Source organism: Dermacentor variabilis, chromosome 10, assembly GCF_050947875.1.
Source record: "Dermacentor variabilis isolate Ectoservices chromosome 10, ASM5094787v1, whole genome shotgun sequence".
NCBI lineage: Eukaryota > Metazoa > Arthropoda > Arachnida > Ixodida > Ixodidae > Dermacentor > Dermacentor variabilis.
This window is the reverse complement of record NC_134577.1, coordinates 9,382,180-9,404,834: the sequence shown is the minus strand read 5'-3', so window position 1 is coordinate 9,404,834 and position 22,655 is coordinate 9,382,180. Positions and strand designations below refer to the sequence as shown.

General features: G+C 43.7%; 1 protein-coding gene across 6 annotated transcripts in view; it reads left to right on the top strand.

Annotated features, from left to right (window-relative positions):
- LOC142559827 (uncharacterized) overlaps positions 1 to 20,390 on the top strand; it is a 77,791-nt gene extending 57,401 nt beyond the window's left edge. Inside the window, exons 1-5 of one of the 6 annotated variants that reach the window (XM_075671503.1) lie at positions 1,333 to 2,386; positions 3,637 to 3,786; positions 4,464 to 4,538; positions 10,218 to 10,399; positions 19,809 to 20,390. In XM_075671503.1, coding sequence (XP_075527618.1) covers positions 3,784 to 3,786; positions 4,464 to 4,538; positions 10,218 to 10,399; positions 19,809 to 20,208 — 660 coding nt within the window. In that variant the 5' untranslated portion in view covers positions 1,333 to 2,386; positions 3,637 to 3,783 and the 3' untranslated portion in view covers positions 20,209 to 20,390. Of the gene's footprint in view, positions 1 to 1,332; positions 2,387 to 2,742; positions 3,217 to 3,633; positions 3,787 to 4,463; positions 4,539 to 10,217; positions 10,400 to 19,808 lie in introns of those variants that run through there. The other 5 variants (XM_075671501.1, XM_075671502.1, XM_075671498.1 and 2 more) reach the window with 5 other exon arrangements.
- Positions 20,391 to 22,655: the final 2,265 nt, after the last annotated feature.

The following is a 22,655-nucleotide window of genomic DNA, read 5'->3' as shown; positions in this document are numbered from 1 at the left end:
CCCATTGTACAGTGAATAGGTAGGTTGCATATACTGCCCACAGGCGTCGCACCTCTCGTATTGCAGGGGCAAGGGGCCCAGAACCTTCATACTGGTTATTCTATAGAACACTAATGGACGATACGTTTATTTAAACAAACGTGTCGAGGAATGAAGGGCAGGAAATTGCGGCCGACTGCGCTGTAACGTCGGTGCAACTGTTTAGCGCAGCCAATGAATCATGAGCTCAGGAAGACACGAAGGCTGAGATCCCCGCTCTGGCGTCCGTGTCCCTCCCAGGTCCACCTGGCTCCTGGAGCAGCAAGGTGAACAGCATCCGTTGCGGCACGCTCATGTCAGGCCACATGTGCCAGGCGAGCGACCTAGGCGACGCAGTGCTTCAGCTTCGCCGGTGGCATGAACAGCCCGCCGAACATGATGTCTACGCGCAGCGGGCTACTCCACGTTTGACGTCGGTTGGCAGGGATGTTCGACAGGGCGCAACCTTCATGTTCTGCATGTCAAAGTGCAAATACACATAACGAGTCATCAGCTAGAACTTAATATTTGATATAAGGAATCACGAAAAAAGTTGCTCTAAACTTTTTCGAAGCTATGAACGCTTATAGCGATTATCATATGTATAACAATTGTGTTGTAGTGTCAGGTGGTGGTTTGGTAGGACGAGGTTCGACTGTAATTTACGACCACATTATTTGTGGCCGGGATCATACTGTATAACGTTGCTGTATCGATCATACACCGACATTGTTGCCATTGTTCTACTGCACAGAGTCTACTAAAACATTCCAAAACCTGTTAAAACCCATCAATAATTCCTTTGAATATAATAAAAGCTGTTATATTAGCATGTATGCTATAGCATACATGCCAATAGTGCACTTTTAGTGCACATTTGACTTGCTTCATCATATTCAATACAATAAAACCCAGTTATTGCAAAGTTGGAAGGGGAAGAAATTACTTCCTTAAATCCATTACTACGTCATATCGATTGTTACGTGTACTGCACTACGAATCTCCTGGGTATTTGAAGGGGAATTTGACCAACTTTGTTATATCCATCATTTCGTTATGCCCCGTTTCGTCATAACACAGTTTTGCTAATTCCTTATACCTCTGCAGCAGAACCCCCATTCATTGTATTGAGGTTCAAAGGTGTATGCTGAGCTCCTAACTAGCACATTTTCACTTGTTGTGCATGCTACTGCCGTCAAACTGATCGTGTTCATCATCGTATTTTTATGTCCACTGGGCAGGGCGACTGCCTCTTCGGATGATCTCCGATTAGCCCTGTCTTGCGCTAGCTAATTCCAGCATGTGCATGCAAATTTCCTAATGTCATCATTCCACCTAATTTTCTGCCGTCCTCTACTGCGCTTCTCTACCCTGGAACTCATTCTGTAACTCTAATATTCCAGCTGTAATTTTTTTCTCAGATTGCCAACTAGAATGTTGGCTGTCCCTTTTTGCTCTCTGATTCACACCGCTCTCTTGCTGTGCCTTAACGTTGCGCCTAAGATATTCCGTTCCATCGCTTTGCGCGGTCCTTAACTTCTTCTCGAGCTTCCTTGTTAACCTTCAAGTTTCTGCCTCACGTGTTAGCACCCGTACAATTCAGTGATTCTGCATATTTTCTTATATTTAACGACAGTGGTAAGCTCCCAGTAAGTATTTGATAATGCATACCATATACACTACAACCCACTTTTATTTTTGTGTAAGTTTCCTTCCCACGGCAAGGCTCACCTGTCAATAACTGACCTGGATAAACGGAACCCAGTGCAGACTCTAAAAAAATAAATTATGTGGTTTTACGTGCCAAAACCACTTTATGATTATGAGGCACACCGTAGTGCAGGACTCCGGAAATTTTGACCACCTGGGGTTCTTTAACGTGCACCTAAATCTAAGCACACGGGTGTTTTCGCATTTCGCCCCCATCGAAATGCGGCCGCCGTGGCCGGGATTCGATCCCGCGACCTCGTGCTCAGCAGCCCAACCCCATAGCCACTGAGCAACCACGGCGGGTCTAAAACTATCATCCAGGCGTGAAACAGCCAGTGGTTAGAAATCATCGTGAGGGACGATCACACCGGATGTGTACGCGTATATGGCCGAAAGCGTTTCTGCCTTCGTACCAAGCTCAGTATCTGATGATGTACAGAATAGGAGGTCAACGTTTCACGTCTTCATCTATTTCAACGCGCTTCTCACATACACGTGCGATGTCTTTTCTTTTTTCGTTCGTGCCGAGCACGACCAGCACGAGATCGACGTGGTCGTGCCGTGCTTACGTCAGTCGGGCAAAGACGATGCTGGCCTTTGGTGCGTCGTGGGAGGCAGCGCTACGCGGGTGGCCAGACTGTACGAACTGCTCAGAAAGGTGAGCGCATGGAAATATATAAATAATATCTTGCATCGTAATCTTTCCATTGCCTTTCGCAGTGCCAGTTGCCTATAACACAATTTCACGGCTAACTCGAGTACGCCAATGCTTCTGTAATTATGATCAACGATAGCTTTTTTTTTGCAGTTTTGTGGGTGCGGCTTCAATGGCTACATGTGTAATTGCAGAATTCCAGCAGTGAAATGACTTTCGTCTACCTGCTTCGCTTTCCCGCCTTAAAATATCTGGTAAAATTAGCCCCTATCCAGACAATAAGGCGTCGCTCATAATCTCCGAGTTCATTTCGTCTACTAAAGGCATATGTAAAGTACAGCAAAAGTAAACACCTCCGGTTTTCCGGGAACTTACCTGATAAGCGATAACGCAAGCCCATTCCGCGTAAATCTGCCACCCACGCTTGCCATTGGCCAATATATTCAATAAAGCCGCACATTTTCGATCAAGAAAAATAATGAAGATTACATGACTGCAGTAAATTGGGTCCCAGAGTCGTTTTCAGTTAGACTCGGAAGTCGCTTACCCGCCTACTCAATACTGATGGCATTCTAAGAGATAACGACACAAGGCAAAGCATTAACATGACAATATTACAGTTGCACTCTTGCGCGTTACAATTGTACCTTTTAGTTGTTGCGCTTAGTATTCCTTAACTTCACCGTGTTTGTGGTATGTTTATCTGTCTGTTGTTTTTTATCCGTATCTAACCTGTTCCACGCTTACTTGTGTCACGGGGTAGTCCTAGGTCTGATGGGTAGAACATCGGGTAGAGAGCTGCGGTGCCAACTTGGATAACTGGCTATGTGACGGTATGTGACACACCTCAATGAACTTCTTTCGTGCTATTTTGGGTCACTCTGTACATGCCCCTCATCACTAAACCTATTTTACAGCAACTTTGCTCACTGTAAAGGCACTGAAGAGTACGTTTAGATGGGGACGATATGCATTCGCGATAACCGTGCATTGGGTGCACAGTTATTAACCCCAGGTGGTCAAAATTAATCCGAACCCCCCCCCCCCTACGGCGTACCTCACAATCATATGGTTGTTTCCGCACGAAAACGCCGAGGCTTCAATTTGTTTTATGTGCCGCTGCGTGCGTGCTGCCATTCAATCAATATGCTTAAGGCCAAACTTCGGTAACTTGGTATGTACCCCTGTGTAGACGCCGCATTACAATGATTCTCTTTCACACTGTCTTGGGTCATTGGGCTGTTCTATAGCAGCCCGTTGTCATGCTGCCTCCCTGCGGACCTGGTGGCCAGGCCTTCCAGCATGATGGTGTCTGGCAGCCCGCCCTGATGACCTTTTGCAAGCTGTTTGAGCAGCCTGGTGTCTTGATGCCCATCCTGTGGATCTACTGACCTAGCGACATGGTACCTCGGTGTCCGCCTTGCGGACCTGGTTTCCAGCTATTCTAGATGCGTGATGTCCTGCTGTGCACCCTGTAGACCTGGTAGCCAGCTGCTCTTGTCGCCTCCTCAGCTGCTAATCATAAGATCACTGGTGCATGAAGGAATCACTGGTAGCAAATTTTTTCCCCATCACAGTTTGTTTCGTAAACTGGGATACACAGCGCAAAAACCGACACAAGGAGGAAGCAGGAACACGGCACGAGTGCTCGTCCCGTGTTCCTGCTTCGTCCTTGTGTCGGTTTTTGCGCTAGGTATCCCAGTTTACGAGTGAACTACCAACACGCCCAAACTTCTTCCGTGCTACAGTTTATCAAAGAGACAAGATGAGCGACTTGTTTAACGAACGCAAAACGAACGTCTGTGTTAACTTCGTTCTTTTTGCCCTGTCTAATATTTGCGATTACTTTGTCTTTAAATATTGGATTCGCGGCAATAGCGGGTGATTTAGCCGGAAAGATGTCCCTGGTTTACTTCGCGTCGGTTGCCATTATGCCACTGACTGTGCACTTGGTTTCGCGAATAAGTGCTCACATGCTGTCGTGAATAGCTTTAGCCATTAACGCGTTGATGCAACTCACGCCGCGTTTTTGCAGACACCACGAACTGGAAGAAACAATGATCGCTGCTCTTTTATGTAGGAGATCTCCGGGGCTTTTGGTTCGAGCAACGCGGGGACGAAGTGTCGGGCGAAGTTCCTCTTCCTGGAAGACGAGGTAATCCCAATTCTCCCGACTGTTTTGAATTAGTTTCGCTTTATCAATTTTTGGTGTGTCAACCACACTAAGTACCTCCCACTGCTTTTTGTTGTGACCGCTCTCTATTTTGTGCTCGGGAAGTTGGCGTCCATGTGTGGGTTGACAAAAGCCCTACATGTATTGTTCAAGGCAGCACGCCCTTCAATTTGTTGCCGCGCAGTTTAAAGAAATACTCTGTTCGTTCCTTGTCACAAAACAGAATTCAAAACTTGGCGGTACAGTATTCTAGAAATACTGCAGCCAGCTTTACATTTGCTAATGTTTCACTTTGTTTTTGAATGTTTCTCTCGTGGCACCATAAGTGGCGAATAATGTTGACCACATGCAGATCGTATATTCTATTCGAGGCGAAGCTTCCTTTAATAGACGTTACAATGGCGATCCGCACAATTGTTTGATTGGATATGAAGTATGCAATGCTATTGTACAGCCTTTCCTCGATATCTCATGACACGTACACCTTTTCTCGCCAAACTGGAATTAAACAGACATTTGTCTGAGACACTGCAGCTATAGGTGATGGACATGGAAGTCAATTTTCAGAGCTTGTGTCAGAATGGCGGGAAAGTATTGTAAATGTAGTCGTTACAACAAACAATTTGTGTCCTTTTCTTCGTGATGCGCGCTGCACTCTGACTGCCGCATACAGCGCCGTAGTATGCCAGGTTGCCTGTTGTAATGTAAACAAGTTCATTAACGATCCCACCTGGTGGATATTTGACCTGTGTGATATGGGCGATGTTTCTTGAAGAGGTGCATACTACTTCCAAACAAATTTCAAAGTGGTATTAACTGACCAAATTGGATAACTGAAGTTAAATAATTATGTTAGCATATATGTCCTATTTGTGGAATTTAATCAGTGGAAGTAATGAAGTATGAAGTAACTTCAGTTTAGTGTGAACGCGAGTGGTTAGTCCTAGTCTTAAGAAATATCTGTGGTGAAATGCAATGATTGTCTGGTTGAAACTTGTAAACAGTCCGTTTTATGCAGTGTTTACAGTGTCAACTGGAGCACCAGTTCATTTAACAACAGATTGCTAAGCAACGAAGTTTCGCTCAAATATTGCTTATTCCAGTTAAGCTCGAATCTCTCATTTTAAACTGTGTACTAAAGTTCACCAACCTGACTAATGGCAATCCCAACATTATCAACAAAACTTCACAACTTAAAAGTCAGGAAGTGAAGTATTGGTAATGAGTTAACATCCCTTTTAAATTTGTATTGCAAGTATTGTCCACCTATGAAATAATCTAAGCTGATTTGGTAAAATTGAGACCTCAAGGGACCTTTAATTATGCTTCTATTAAAATAGACGATCCTATATATCCAAACAGGTTTCTCAGATACCTTTAATTCTACAGATTTAAGGCCTAAAATATCAGTACGAGTGCTTAACAAAATGAAGTTTTGTTTCCTTGCATATCATTTTCCATATTAAAAGACACAGCAGCGCCTTCACTAAATCTTAAATAAATGACCAGCACGTTAACAAGCCAACTTAGCTTAGATGTGGTGTAAGCGATATGACGCCGGGCAGGTGGTTTCAATGTCAAAGCGGACACGTACTCAGATTTAAAGAACTGGTTGTTGCAGAAGTGTCGAGTTTGAACAGAAGTTTCTGATGACTACTAAGCGATCACCCTTAAGAAGGATGGAGTAGGTGAAACTTGAATAATTTCAATGTGAAAAGTAAATGTCCACAAATTCCATTGCAGAGTACGTATGTTAAAGGCAGATCATGTAAGAGCAAAAAGAGAGCTCTTCAATATATATGGTTGGCTTGGAAATGGTTGTACGTACAAAACTCTAGGAGACCGCAGGCATGGAACATAGTTTTATGGAAGTCGGACTCCGATATTCTAAGTGCACTGTTGCATTAGAACTACAGCAAGCTGATATAGTTGGTAAGGATTCATAAGCAAAAAAGGCGTAAGGCGTGCAGACAAGGCATTCGTGTGCAGATACGGCGTTCATGTTGTCCACTTCTTTGCACTGTTGCATTGGATCCTAACGAAACATTTAAAGAAATTTTCAATACCCAATTCTCGTATTGCTTAATTTGTTTCGGCACAGTATTACATGCAACTTGGATTCAAAATTTGGGCTTCATGCACTTGCACAATATAAACATGTACTTGAAAAACTAGAGGAGTATAGCTGAAATGGTTATTGTCCTTGACTTTAATAGCACTTGTATTTCCAAACTGTGATGAGTCTATGGTAGGTTAAGGTGGTTGCCGGAGTGGTCTGATGGCACAATAATGCACACATTAATAACACACTAATAACACATTATAATAGATGGAATTAATAACTTCATTGCCTCACTTCACCATGTCTTCACTTTTATCTGCATATCGGAGACTTGGCTTTCCGATTCCGACAACAACATGAGCGATTTTCCATCTTATCAACCCGAGTATTGTCATCGTCCAGCTAACAGTCATGTTGGCGCTGCCATTTTTGTTTCACAAGCTGTCACCTACGCTCGCAGATTTGATCTGGCAGTTAACGTGAATTATTGTGAGTCAGTGTGGACAGCAGTCGACCGGTCATTCCTTAATAACAATAGGAACTTGATCCTTGGTTGCATTTATCGCTCACCGTCATCTTCCCTTAACGATTTCTTGCTTTCTCTTGATGCAGTATTGTCCAAGCTAGCTTTTGAAAATAAGAATGTCGTGATTGTAGGTGATATTAATATTAACTTACTTGACACATAAGCTACCTCGTACACAACTTACACAGATTGTTTTGCTGGATTCAGTTTTGAATCACTCATTGACTGCCCAACTAGGGTAGCCTCTCGTGGGAGCAGTACGTTTATTGATCCCGTGTTATCTAACATATCACCATCGCCTTGCTCCCGGGTTATTAACACTGACATAACCGATCATTTTCCTGTTTTTCTTACATTTAGCAATGAAATACAAGAGAACGATAATAGCTACTTTACTTCCGTATTTAGTGCAGATACCTTTATTGAAGCCATCAGTCAAACTGATTGGTCGCCAATTTATTCTATGTCTGATCCCGAAGAAGCACTAAACAAATTCTGCACTTTATTTTTACTGGCCGTTTCGAGTAACACACGCACTGTAAAATGTGGGAAAAAGTATAAATATCCGCGCAACCCATGGATGACGGACGGTCTTCTAGAAAGTTTAAGAAAGAAGGAAAACATGTACAAGAAAACTAAACGTCAGCCCGTTAATACTAGACTAGCTAGGCGCTATAGTAGGTACTGTAAATTACTGAATGTTTTACTTAAACAGGCGAAAAAGAAGTAATACGAAAATAAATTTTATCAGAATAAGGATGACCCCAAAAAGCAATGGCCGTTACTGAACTCTTTTCTTAACAAATGGTCTGTTGATGCCTCTATAACCAAAATAAATTACAATGGTCTCACTCTTTCTGAGCCCAGCGAAATTGCTAATGCTTTTTCGGACTACTTTTCTTCTGTTTACGCTAATAACAACGTACATGCGCAGTTGCATAATGCTTTGAGACGTACGACACAATCATTCTTCTTGTTACCAGCTACACCAAATGAAGTGTGCTCCACGATTGCTAACCTTAAAAATACAGGGCCTGGCTTAGACAATATTTTTGTCAGGCATTTAAAACTGGTTGCGCATTTAGTTTGCGACACGCTCTGTAATATTATCAACCTTATGTTCAAAGAAGGTGCATTCCCTTCATTTAAAAAAAAATTCCAAGATTATTCCCGTTTTTAAAGAAAGGCGACAAACACACAGTTAATAATTACCGACCAATTGCAATTATTTCCTGCCTTAGTAAACTCATTGAGAAATTATTTGTTAAATGTCTTAATAACTACTTAACAAAGTTTAAATTGCTAAAGAACAATCAATTTGGTTTCCGCCCAGGAAGTTCCACCAATCTAGCTGTTCTATCTCTAATTGACTACATAAAAAAATGTATTGATTCGGGAAACTTAGTCGGATCTGTATTTTTAGACTTCAGTAAAGCTTATGACACAGTTACCCACCAAGTCCTGTTTAATAAACTTGATGGTATAACCGGTCCTGTGCTAACATTCTTAAAAATTATTTACTTGACCGGCCATACACAGTACATGCAGCAAATACTTTCTCAGTAACAAAATGTATTAACCAAGGTGTACCACAATGATCAGTTCTGGGCCCTTTGCTTTTCCTTTGATATATTAATGATCTTCCGGATTCTCTTAACTCCACCAACTACGTTCATTGCATTTTATACGCAGATGACACAACCACATCTTCATCTGACAAATATGTTAGTACTCTTACTTCTAAGTTAAATATTGCATCAAGTAAGATTATAAAATGGTGTAGCAACAATTACTTAGTTCTTAATCATTTAAAAACTAAATTTATGTTATTCAAAAGTGCTCAAAGGGCCTTAACTTCTAATCCTGAAGTAAAGCTTGGAATTCATTCAATTCCCGTTAGCACCGATGTCACTTTTCTTGGCATACATCTTGACCCTAACCTTACATTTTGCTCTCACTTCCAACATCTCAAGCACAAGACTGCGTTTGGTATACGTGCATTAATCAAAGCTCGCCTTTTTTTTTCTCGTGAGGCTCTGCTAGCGTTGTATTATGCGTTCATTCATAGTCACATTAATTACGGCATTGTTTCATGGGGCAACACGTATGCTTGTCACTTATCATCAATTCAACATATCCAAAATCAGTCAATACGCATTATCACTTCTAGCTCCATGCAATCCAATGCCTCTTTGTTACTTCGCGCGTATAATATCTTGCCTATTAATAATTTGTTCCAGTTTAACACACTCGTCTTACTCCACAAGTTGCTTCATAATAACCTTACGTTTCCGTTCATTGCAACTGACCTTTTGCAGAATAAAAGTATGACCAGATTTGAGGCTAACAACAATTTCTTGTTACCCATGGTTCATACCAATTACGGCAAAAAAAGAACATCTTCCTTCGCTGCAATTTCTCTTTGGAATTAATTACCATGAACCATAAAATCCTGTACTTCTCTTGCAATTTTTAAACATCCCCTTAAGCACAATTTCCTGCGATAACTTAACTAAGATCTGGCGGTGTACCTTTGACTTTTATCTCGCATGACATTTCTTGTATTTCATCCATGCTTTCTTCCGACTTTCTTTTATAACGTGCTTTTTCGTATTTGATTGTAAATGACATGTATAATGATGTATTTAATCTGTAGATGTTGTTTATAATACGCTAATTTGCTGACTGTCGATATCACCATCAATGTTGTTATTAACCGAGGATCCCACTACAGTTCTTTCACTTTGGGACCCTCGTCTGTATATTTGTCATGTAATTACTTCTTTTTTTTTTTTTGGAACCAATAAATCTGAATCTGAATCTGAAGTGTCCTAGGTGACTAAAAGTATTAACAATCTTTGTCACCCTTGTGCTGACGCACGCCAGCAGCAACCAAACATCTTTCTCACACAAAAAGTTTTCTACAATCCTTTATAGATTTTTTATAGAAGATAATTTAATATGTTCAGGAAGGCAGGCTTTACGGAAAGGTTAACGAGGGTTCTCATAAAGATCAGAGAGCAGAAGATCATAGAAAGATTGTGATTATGAAAGCGTGCACTGATAACCACAGGGCCAGCAGCTGTCCAAAGAACCCCGCCCTGGAGACGTCCATGGGCACATTGCCATGAAGATCCGGGTGGGAAAGCGTCCCTTGCCGGCGCCTCAACACATTTCTCGGCTCGCTGGCTGGACTCGAACACCGCCTCTGGTGGCATGTTGTCCAGCGTCACAAGGTCGACTGCGGTGTGTAAGGTATAGCGTAAAATTCTTTATGCATCATTGTTTTACTTTAGCCTCTTTAATGTGTCTTGTGCTTTCTTTCCGCTTTCCTTCCCTTTTTGTTGTGCTAGACTGCTATCTTCCCCACTTATCTAAGAGTCCTGAGTATGATAATAAACTGCCTATGTGACCTTGTTGCTTTATTTGTGCTTTTAATAAACTGCAATTCGAAACATGCAATCTGTTCACACAAATTTAGTAATGGCGTGAATATATTGCGATGTCAAGACTACTACATAATAATGCTGAAAACGGAAGTTTTCATCGTTAATATAGAACTGTTCATAAAGTTCTCTATTATTAGTTTTATTATTATAATATTAGGTATCTATTAATAATTATTTATTATTCATAGAGAATTATTCGTAATGTATTCTATATTAAATTACTTTCAACTCTGACGCTATTCGATTAGTATTTGATTCGGGTTTGAAAATCATTACTCACACACTCCTATTGAAAGTTAAATACAGGCAAAATAGTGAATGAGAAAGATGAAAGCTGAGGTTATGATTGTCCCCAAAATATAGGAGGCACCTATTGTGCTCTTTAAAATCACGTTCAACGACTGCCTGTGACCTGGTGTGCCATTAGCTTTCAGTGGCACTAGTTTTGATAGGCATATATTTTAATAGCCAGGAAGCAACGTAGGCTCATGTTGTTGTCGGAGGGGTTCTAGAAAGCCGGACAAGGATAGTCAATGTAGTAAAACTACGGCAGTAAACCACGTTGCTTGCCGTGGTACACCATGCGACCCCTCAACATAATGCCTCTGGAGAGAAGAAAGAGAAGGTACTGATGTAGAACTGGACACTTCTTTATTTATACACGCGATTAGATGCAAATTAGGTGAACACTTAGTACCCATCCAAATATTCTTGGCTGCTTGCGTCACGGAACTACAGTTCGCAATTAGTACTGGTTGTAATACTACACGCAATGTAAATATACTGTTTGCCTTGCGTGTGCTGCAAGACAAGCCTAAAATGACGTCTACGAGAAAACTTTGCTGGCAAACATGACATGACAAACAAAAGTAATAGTGACATTGAGCGAAGACTTCGTATTTACACGAGATCTGGCGCATCGAGGTAACAAAAGCAGATCGAGTCACTGACTATCCATACTCGGGTATCCGCTGTTCTGCGAGAGATTAGTTAACAGACAGAGAAGGCTAATGACATGAAGTCTTTCTATAAAAGTCGTCCAACTGCATATAATTGCTTTATTCGTTGCCGCAGCCTGTGATGCACTCAACTTTCTTTGCCCATTCACCAGCACAGTTGGCAGTATATTACCTCACTCTCCCGTTATCGCACACTCCAGACATTCAACACGGCTTACTGCACACGGCGACCTACCTCGTGTCATCATGGTAAAGATATCATAGGTGGGTTGGTGGATGGTCATGATGACGATTCGCGTCCTGGCGGCCTATCGCACATACTTGATGAGCATGAAGCCGCCTAGGATGTTCAAGACAGAAATCGGCTGTTCTAGCAATACCATATCTGCATTAACAAACGAAACGTGGCTGCTTGACCGATATAAACATCACTGAAGTTAAATGTGTTATTAGCAGCAGGCTTCATCAGTAGGTAACATTGCGCCCAGAAATGCAATGCATAAGGCTGTGGAAAGTGCTTTTAGCAGTTAGGAGTAGACGACAACATATGGTGCCATTTAATCTTGGCACGGTGGCACTGGGCACGGTGGCACTGCCAGTATGCGGCACGCTAACCCGTTTGCATTCATTGTACAGCTGTCCTTCGGCCTGCTGCTTCATGCCGGGGATGGAGGCACTGCGCAAGCCGGGGCAACCAGGGCGGCGCAGGAGCTTTACGCTACCCAATGCCACGTGCTGGATCCACCGCCATACTCATCGTGGAAATTGCACCGTCAACACCGGAAGATAGCATGCTCGGAGATCTTGGCCCGTGATCTGCGTTCAGCGCCACTGCTCTCCGCTGCCTTAAATAGCCTGCCTGGGATCGACTCGGCCACTGGGCACGGTGGCACTGCCAGTATGCGGCACGCTAACCCGTTTGCATTCATTGTACAGCTGTCCTTCGGCCTGCTGCTTCATGCCGGGGATGGAGGCACTGCGCAAGCCGGGGCAACCAGGGCGGCGCAGGAGCTTTACGCTACCCAATGCCACGTGCTGGATCCACCGCCATACTCATCGTGGAAATTGCACCGTCAACACCGGAAGATAGCATGCTCGGAGATCTTGGCCCGTGATCTGCGTTCAGCGCCACTGCTCTCCGCTGCCTTAAATAGCCTGCCTGGGATCGACTCGGCCACTGGGCACGGTGGCACTGCCAGTATGCGGCACGCTAACCCGTTTGCATTCATTGTACAGCTGTCCTTCGGCCTGCTGCTTCATGCCGGGGATGGAGGCACTGCGCAAGCCGGGGCAACCAGGGCGGCGCAGGAGCTTTACGCTACCCAATGCCACGTGCTGGATCCACCGCCATACTCATCGTGGAAATTGCACCGTCAACACCGGAAGATAGCATGCTCGGAGATCTTGGCCCGTGATCTGCGTTCAGCGCCACTGCTCTCCGCTGCCTTAAATAGCCTGCCTGGGATCGACTCGGCCACTGGGCACGGTGGCACTGCCAGTATGCGGCACGCTAACCCGTTTGCATTCATTGTACAGCTGTCCTTCGGCCTGCTGCTTCATGCCGGGGATGGAGGCACTGCGCAAGCCGGGGCAACCAGGGCGGCGCAGGAGCTTTACGCTACCCAATGCCACGTGCTGGATCCACCGCCATACTCATCGTGGAAATTGCACCGTCAACACCGGAAGATAGCATGCTCGGAGATCTTGGCCCGTGATCTGCGTTCAGCGCCACTGCTCTCCGCTGCCTTAAATAGCCTGCCTGGGATCGACTCGGCCACTGGGCACGGTGGCACTGCCAGTATGCGGCACGCTAACCCGTTTGCATTCATTGTACAGGTGAGAAAGGATTTTGGATATTGCATCCGCTCAAGCGACCCTTTCTTGCTAGTGCTGCCGTGCCCACCGTTTTGTATCCTGGTTTTTGATGTCGCCTTGGCCTTGACAAAATTGCTGCTATTAGGTGGTGATATTGAAACTAACCCTGGCCCCGATCTAACCCAAATTTCAAAACAGCTGAAGGATATTGCAGCCGACATCAAAGATATTAAAGAAAAACGTTTAGTAGATATAGAAAACAAGCTTGACCTACTTGCAGTCCTTGAAGATAGAGTCGAATCCTGTCAACAACAAATCGCCTGTATGAGCGAAGTAATAGACATTCTTCAACATAAAATTGACGACCTTGAAAACCGCAGTAGGCGATCTAACCTAATTATCTATGGCCTAAAGGAAAAAAACGATGAAACTAGCGAGTCGTTAGAGCAAACTGTGAACAAAGACATTATCGAAGACACCCTGGGACTAGAAAAAGTTTCCATCGAGCGTATACATAGGTTGGGGAAACGCGCCACAGATAAAACTCGACCGGTAATAATGAAGTTACTTGACTACAGACAAAAAGTGGCAATCTTAAACCGAGGTTTCAAACTAAAAACAACTGACTACTCAATTGGTGAAGACTTCTCTAAAAGAATAAGAGACATACGGAAAAAACTTTGGGATAGTGCAAAACCAAACCGTGAAAAAAAAGAAAAAGTATCACTTTCTTTTGACAAACTTTACATTAACAAACGCGCATATATTTGGGACGAAGAGAAGAAGGACAAAGTACCGATGCAAAAAAACGACGCAGAAACAAACCGCCGAATAACCCGCAGAGCCGCACAAGCGGCACAAGCCACACTATCAAAAGATTAACATTGATAAATGTAAACGCCCGCAGTGTCCTAAATAAAACAGAAGCCTTGGAAAGCCTTCTAGTCGATTACGAGCCCGATATTGTGGCCATCACGGAAACATGGCTATCACCCGCTATATTCGACCACGAGATTGCCCCGCCAAACTACACAATCATCCGAAAAGACCGACCTTCACGAGGTGGAGGAGTGGCATTACTGATAAAAAACTGTCTTCGCTTTGTCCTTCTTCCCGAGGTAAACAACGCTGAAGCCGTTTTCTGCAAACTTTTGTGCGACGGGACGTCAATCGTAACCGGTTGCGTTTATCGGAGCCCTTCCTCTGACAGTGCATGCCTTTCAGCAATACAAAAATATATGCAGCATCATGTCCATCAATCCAGGATTATTCTTGCGGGCGACTTTAACCTAGCTGACATAGACTGGTCCACAATGCATCATACGTCAGAAGCCTCCGAAGTGCTAATAGACTTAATGCTAAATTTTAACCTACATCAACTTGTCACTCGTCCTACCCGCGTTCAAGGCTCAACGAAAAATATCCTCGACCTCATATTTCTTAGCAACCATTTTACTACAAGTCAAGCACAAATAGACATTATTGAAGGAATATCTGATCACAGTATACCTATGTGTACATTCCAGCTTGATCATTGTATTACTACCCAGTCTACACTAAAAAGCTTTTTTAACTTTCATAAAGCAGATGACGCCAGCATACTAACTTATCTGTCGCATGAATTCGATTCCTTTTCAGAAAAAGCATCTCGGGAATCTACTGATGTAGATGCATTGTGGCTACATTTTAAGAGCATTGTCCTGCACTGTATAACTAATTATATTCCTATGCAAAAGAAAAAACAGCACCTTAAGAATCCATGGATCACACGCGAAATCATCCATGCTAAACGGCGCACAAATCGGCTTCGTAAGGCAAACAAGAATAACCCAAAACCATCTACAACCTTGAAGTTAAAATCTGCAGTTATGCATCTCAAGCAGAAACTAAAAGATTCGAAACAATATTACTACAGTGTCACTCTTGCTAACTTCCTAAAAGATAACCCACAAAGATTCTGGAAACATCTGCGCAGTACCGAGCAGACAACAACCAAACTAACTGAAGAAGAAAAAAGTGCAACGGCAAACAAATATAACAATTTCTTCAAATCAGTCTTCACGGAAGACAATGGTACACTCCCCCCTCTTCCACCATCCTGTACGTCAGTGCTTGATCGGTTAATAATAACGGACGCCGGAATCCACAATCTTCTCCTCAACATTGACCCTAAGAAATCAATCGGGCCTGACGAAATTCCAAACGAATTCCTAAAAAAATATGCTGAGTGGTGCAGTAGATATCTGGGACACATTTTTCGTAAATCACTAGCATCTTCTAATCTACCACATGACTGGAAAAAGGCTAAAATAATACCGATCCACAAGAAAGGAGACAAAAATAATGTTGCCAATTTCAGACCCATATCTCTCACCAGCACTTCATGCAAAATACTAGAACACATCATTCTAAAACACATGACAGTATTTCTAGAACGTGAAAACATCCTATCGCCTCACCAGCATGGTTTTCGATCTGGCTTATCAACCATCACTCAACTAACAGAGGTAGTTCATGACCTTGCTCTTAGTATTAATAATCGTTCTCAAATTGACATGATTTTACTTGACTTATCTAAAGCTTTTGATTGCGTGAGTCACACTAAGCTAATTGCAAAAGTGGAGCATGCCATCGGGAAAGGAGAGGTTTCTGCTTGGATAGCAGCTTTTCTAACACACCGCTCACAATTTGTTATGTTTGACCACATGCCATCTAATGTCGTTCCTGTCACATCTGGAGTACCACAAGGCTCGGTACTCGGGCCGCTGTTATTTCTAATCTTTATTAACGATATTACCAATAATATAGGATGCAAAATCAAACTCTTCGCGGATGACTGCGTAATATACAAAGAAATTAACAGCTATAACGACCATCTCGATCTTTCTGATTCCCTTAACACGCTAACCGAGTGGTGTTCCCAGTGGCAAATGTCTATTAACGTCAATAAATCAGTGGCAATGACAATAACAAGAAAAAAGCAACCCTCTCATTTCACCTATATCGTTAATGGCACGCCTCTTTCCATGGTTGAGCAACAGAAATATTTAGGGATAACGCTAACATCAAACCTCAATTGGGAAACACACATTACTAATATTACAACTACTGCACTACGAAAGCTATTTTATCTAAAAAGACTCCTAAAGATCGCTCCAACGAACATTAAGCTTCTGGCCTACAAAACATTTGTGAGACCTATTTTAGAATACGCTAACACAATTTGGTTTCCTTACACAGCAACTAACATAGCTAAACTTGAAGCTGTACAAAGAAAAGCCGCAAGGTTCATTCATAGCAAATATCGTTCTACTGACTCACCTTCACGTCTCTTAGCTTCCTCAGGCCTCAACACATTATCCACGAGAGCGAAACAAGGTCGACTAAAATTTCTGTTTCAAATGCTGCACCGTCACTATAAAATTGATATCACCCGGTACATTTCATATTCGCAATCTAGGATAACACGGCATCAACACGAACATACGCTAACCGAGTATTCCTTTTCTAATGACTCATTCAGGTACTCATTCTTTCCTCGAGTAATCAGAGAATGGAATGAACTTAACTCGTCATTAACAGCGACAAATTCTTTATCCCTGTTCGTTTCACAACTGGAGCTTATCACAAGAGATTATTAACGATTTCTCATCTAACAACTCACAGTGCTTAGAAAAAAAAATATGTATACACTTGTTTTTTTCCAAATACTTCACGTTTTTGCTTTGACTATATGCCCCGGTTGTTGTTCATTTTATTCTCCTCTTTTTAGTGTTCTGTTGTATAGCTTATCTACCTTATCCTTTGTATTTTTGTTGAATATTGTTGCTTTTTCATTCTTTGTGTAACTCGCACATGTATTTATGTCGGGAAAAGAAATGTTCATGCCCGTCTGCTAGGCTCTCGGCTGAGAGCGGCAGTATTGTAAAATAAAAATAAATAAATAAATAATCTCATTGAATGCCACATACATTTTCGCCCAAAGGTCGGAGGTTTGCCTCGCATCGAGTCATGTCGTATGGAGTGCAGCGGATAGCTGGTTTGCATAGACTGCCCAAAGGCGTCGCACCTATTGCCTGGTATGGTAGGGGCAAGGTGGTTTCACATGTTTCATGCTGGTTATGCTATAGAACACTAATGACGACTGCAGAAGTTTATGACACTCATGTGAAAGACAAACCTAAGGCGACGCTATTTTGCACTTCCCTTTATGTGGACCCATGCTATAGTATTTGTCAGTTTATAGTAACCCTGTGGTAATCGATTTTTTATTGAAATAAAGGAATGAACGGTACGAAATTACTCCTGATTGCAGTTTAACGTGGCTGTAACTGTTTAACCTGGTCAAATAGTCAATAAACTCAGAAAGACGAGTATATGTCATTCTCACTGTTGCCTCTGCATTATCCCAGGTCGACCTGACTTCCGTAGCAGCGAGGTGAATAACATCCCTTGCAGTACGCTTATGTCGGGCCACATGTGGCATTTGCGAGCAACGTAGGCGACACAGTGCTCCAGCCTTGCCGGTGACATGAACACTCTGTTGTCATCGTGCAGCCGGCTGCTCCACTTTGGATGTTGGTTGGCCAGGATGTCCAGCAGGGTCGAACCTTCTTACCCTGCATCCTGAAGTGCAAAAATATATTGTTTATGTGTCTCGGCCACTCATATTTGCAGATATGTATCTTTTGCTACCTTTTGACAATATTTTATGCCAGCGATGCGCCGTTTCCAGGATATTTGAAGCTAACAATTAACGATCTCTGGATGTAGATGTGGATGCAAACAAATGCACCACTTTGGTTAATCCGACACGCAAGGCTGCGCGCTAAGACTTATTGGAAATGCAAAATGCCTTAAGTATGTACAAAAGTGATACAAAGAGCGAGTTTCAAGTGCGGAAATCAGCGACAACAAACTCCAAGGCAGCCGCGTTCGCGGACTGAGCTCGGTGCGCCTTTAATGGCCGCACTGCTGGCACAACCGAGCGCTCAGGCTTGCTCATCCAGTGGTCGGTGGGTGCAACGCAGCTTCCAGGTACGGCATTGCTAAAACAAAGATGCCAGCCGCGATCGACGAAACGCGTAACCGACGCACATTCAACATGGGTGCAGGTGCACAAATCAACGGGTTTAAGCCCCGGCTCCCTTCCAAAAAGTTTCCAGCGGCATGGAACAGAGTGCAGCCCATAAAACTGAGAAAGGTGGATTAGTAACGAAAGAATGATGTAAACTGCTTTTCTTTCGTAGGCTGGACATTCTCGGTCGAATCATGAGCATGGGAATAATTTGCTAATAGCGAGCTTAATAAAGCACAATTGGGGGCAGCATCAGCGCAAATCCAAACGAGAACAATCCTGAAATTATTCAAACATTGTTCCGTTTCCAAGTTCACCTGCATTTGTAAATGTGTTTTTCATAAGAGTCCGAAACGTACACTAGGTACTACTAATCCATGTTTAAAACTGACTGCGTAGTAATTAGATTCCATAATTACCTTAACAGGCATGGCAATCGGTTATATTGTGTCTCGGTTTCTATTTATGCTGATGGTGCAATGATTCAGATGTGAAGCGTTGCACAGTAGTAAAAATTGGGTCTTCATGCTAATTTTATGGATTTATTGCACTGGCTAGGAAACGTTTCATTGAACTAGCTTGATGTGTGTCTTGTGATTGGAGCAGACAACAAGCACTCGTCTCTGTATCACAATTTACATACTGTGCCGATTCATTACTTGTACTCATGCTTTTGACACACTTCGGCTGCCTTGACAAAGCACAAGTATGCCATTGACAGGGAAATATATGAAATATTTCGAGTTGTCCGTTAATAAGTCGGGCAATAAAATGGCCTGTCTTTCCATGCTAGAATTGTCCGGCGTGGAGCACGTGGGTTGCAGCGTTCGAAGGTTTTTATAATGTCTAGTCTAGTTGATACGCACTGTTCTATTTGCATCCTTGCTTGACGATGAGCATTCTGATTATAATTATCTTTTTTTTCGTAGACAGCCTAGGGGACGTTCTTGCTTATTTTTCGCGTGTTGTGATGCGTTGTGGTTTGAGTATCACTTGGCTTTTTACCGCCCATTGTGTATTATGTTATCTTTTTTCTGTACCTTTCACCATACCTTCTCATTAACAATGTAATGGCCCCTTACACATCACTCCGATGAGGAGCCTGTAAGGTACTGTAAATAAATAAATAAATATAGAAAGAAAGGAAAGACGAGAAATAAATTCGTCAATTATACTGAGGTTAGATGCGACTTTAGCTGCGCTAGGAAGCGGGGTCCGTAAATTTCTTCTCGCTCTCCGCAGCACCGACTGTCAGTCGAGCAGTATGCAAATTGCTGATAATTGAGGAAAACGCGAAGCAAGCATTTATTTCTGCCTGAAGGAGTTTCCAGCCCTCTCCATTTTTCTTTTCTTTTTTGTTACAGTTCCAGAGCAGCGTGGCTCACCGGAAGTGGCGATGATGGCGAACATATCCACACCACGAACTTCGGAGAATCCCTCGATTTGGAGCAACCTGATGCGCGGGCCACCGAACTGTCGCTGAACCAGTCTGGAGAGGTTCAGCTCGAACGCCAGGACTCGAACCTGCGTCACAGCAGCCACATTCACTGTCACGACGACGTGGCCATTCGCACCGTTGCTGAAAATTACGACAAACGCGTGGCTCCGCACACAAAAATAAAGTTTGAAAACACCGCTGTCCAGAAGCCCAGAAGAGGACGACTACGACGATGCCGACGACGTGTAACGCCCATGACGTGCAAGATCGCTCACACTTCACGCACCACGGCTCGAACTAATAAGTGTCTGCGGGGTAGGTCCTGACTAGGCTGAGCAGAGTTTGGGGTGGGTCATCGAAGTAGAGCACCGATAACAGGGCGGCTTACAGAGTTATACAGTGGGTAGAGGGAGAGGAACGACAAGGAGTGGAATGTTGGTGGAATGCATGATAATCTGAACGGAAAACCACGTACGACTGCAAAGCTTGGCGATGTTCACAGCAGCGCATGCTATTCTCCTGCTGTGTTTTTTGCAAACCCACCAAGGTGGTTCAGGACCATTTTAAACCTGTGATACATAACGCACCTTCTGTATACTGCGCCGTTTGCGGCTTCTAAATTCAAATTTGTGCAGGTAAAACGTTATAAGCTATATTCGTGGAAGCCAAGTTTCGGTTTTGAATAGCTCAGGAATGTAATTACCAACTACAGCGCTAATTATCTTTACTCACAAATTCTACTATCTTTAGTACAAGTTTGCACTACATAGCGTGAAACCAAAGTTCGACGAATGTAGAACAGTTTTTGAGAATTGCAGGTTTAAGTACTCCCAAGTACTGTTCGTTTCAGTGGTTGGTGCTTTGAACAGCAAACTCGTCAAAGTAGGTATCTGAAAGCACCAGCCATGGACAACGAAGCCTGGAGTGAGACACGTGACTTCCACTGCAGTATTTACAGTGAGTCTTCACATGGCACAGGATGGGTACGTTAGAGAAAATGAGGGATGCCTTATGAGCGTGCTGCTCCCAACTGGCGTATGTGCAATAGCCGTGTAATAGTCAGTCAGTCAGTCAATCAAACATGCTTGTCTTGCAGGAAGTACACAAAATTTCCCTGCGGGAGGCAGACTAAAGGCGAGAAAGCCTGACGAGGTCTTGGCCCCCTGAAGGTTCAGCCACTCGAATGCACGAATTGCATTGCATGTACTTTCGGGCTGTCTTGTGGTTTTATCGCGTGCTTTTCTTTTGGGTGCTCCACCCTCTTGGTAAGAACAGGTGTGCGTGGTGATTAGCCCAACGCTTTGTTATGCTGTTTGAAGTTTCTGCCTCTAGAATCGCTGCTTCCTTCCCTCGTGCAGCTACCGTCTTTATGCTCTTACGGACGCTCTTCACGATTTACGAGTCACCGCTAAGACGTTCTGAAAGTGTTTAGATTTCCGTGCCATTGTTGATTTCGACGTACGTGACTCAAAATCACATCCATAACGTATTTTCGTACTCACTGCGTCGTGTGCGCATGTGCACTGCATAAACTAAAGGGTGAGAAGATTCGTTTGCTTATAGGCGGCCTCCTCTTCACTTTATGTGTGTGCGTGTGTCCAAACGATATATTTAAGAGCTTGGAAATAAAATTTCGTTGAATGAAGGCCGTGCGTGTCCATTCTCACTTCGTTTTCCTCACGAATAGTATCTCATACGAAGGACCCGTTCACTACCTACAAAATAGCACGTTCATATTTACGTTGCCGTGTGGAGTTTTCTTTAAGCGTGGACAAAATGGCACCAGCCAAGCGGAGAGGGCAAACAAATGAATTGTTCTGTCAAAGGGATACCTGTTCTAACACCTTCTTATCACCGAACATGGCAGCATGTCACAGCACTTCAATGTAGGAACACTTGCACCCTTTGGTGTGTATATTTTGCACACAATAATAATCATCATCGGCCTTGGTTGCGTTTCCTTTTCTTGAAAACGCTGCCCTCGTTACTTTCCAGTCCAGAACGCTCTGGCAGGCTAACAACGCGCATGCAGTTCGTAACTTGCAAGTACTGGGCTCGCAGCGCTAAAGAAAACAAATGCGGGAAATACAAATGATGGTAATTCTTGTGTGGCAAACATACACCGCAATAGGTGCAATTGTTTGTGGAGTGTACCAAACCGGATCACAAATTGCAACATAATTCAAGCGTGTATAATGGTTCGGCTGCATTCCAGGCACGGCGCTGTTAGTCTCAGCCACTGCAATGTGGACGCAGAGTCTAGCATCGCAGCGCAGCCAACGTGACTGACCGCGGCCGGTGCGCATGAGCGGCTGCCAGCACGCGGATAGAGCATGCGTTATCTCGTCGGCAGAACGGACTATGTGAGCGTAGGCCGCGACAGCGGCCCAGCTGGCCAAGCTACTGGTCGACAAATAAACAGGGTTCGATGTGCCGTTCCGGTAGCCGAGCGGCTTGAGTGTTGAACTCGTATCCTTCAGGACGGTGGTTCGACTCCCGGTGCCTGCATCGTTGAAAAAAAAAAAAAGGCAGCGATGCGGACGCCGGGGCTCGAAGTGCCATCCATGAAGGTTCGAGGTGGACCATGAAGGCTGGGTCTCGGACCCCAGAGGACCTCCTGCATCGTAGTACTACCGTACGCATGGCCAGTGCGCGGATTGAAGGCGGTGCGGATGTCGGCACTATGACGCAGGTGACCCCCTGGGAGTCACGGTGCCGTACAACTGGGTGCCGGAACTCCAAGTGCCGGAACTGGGAGTTCCGGCACCCAGCT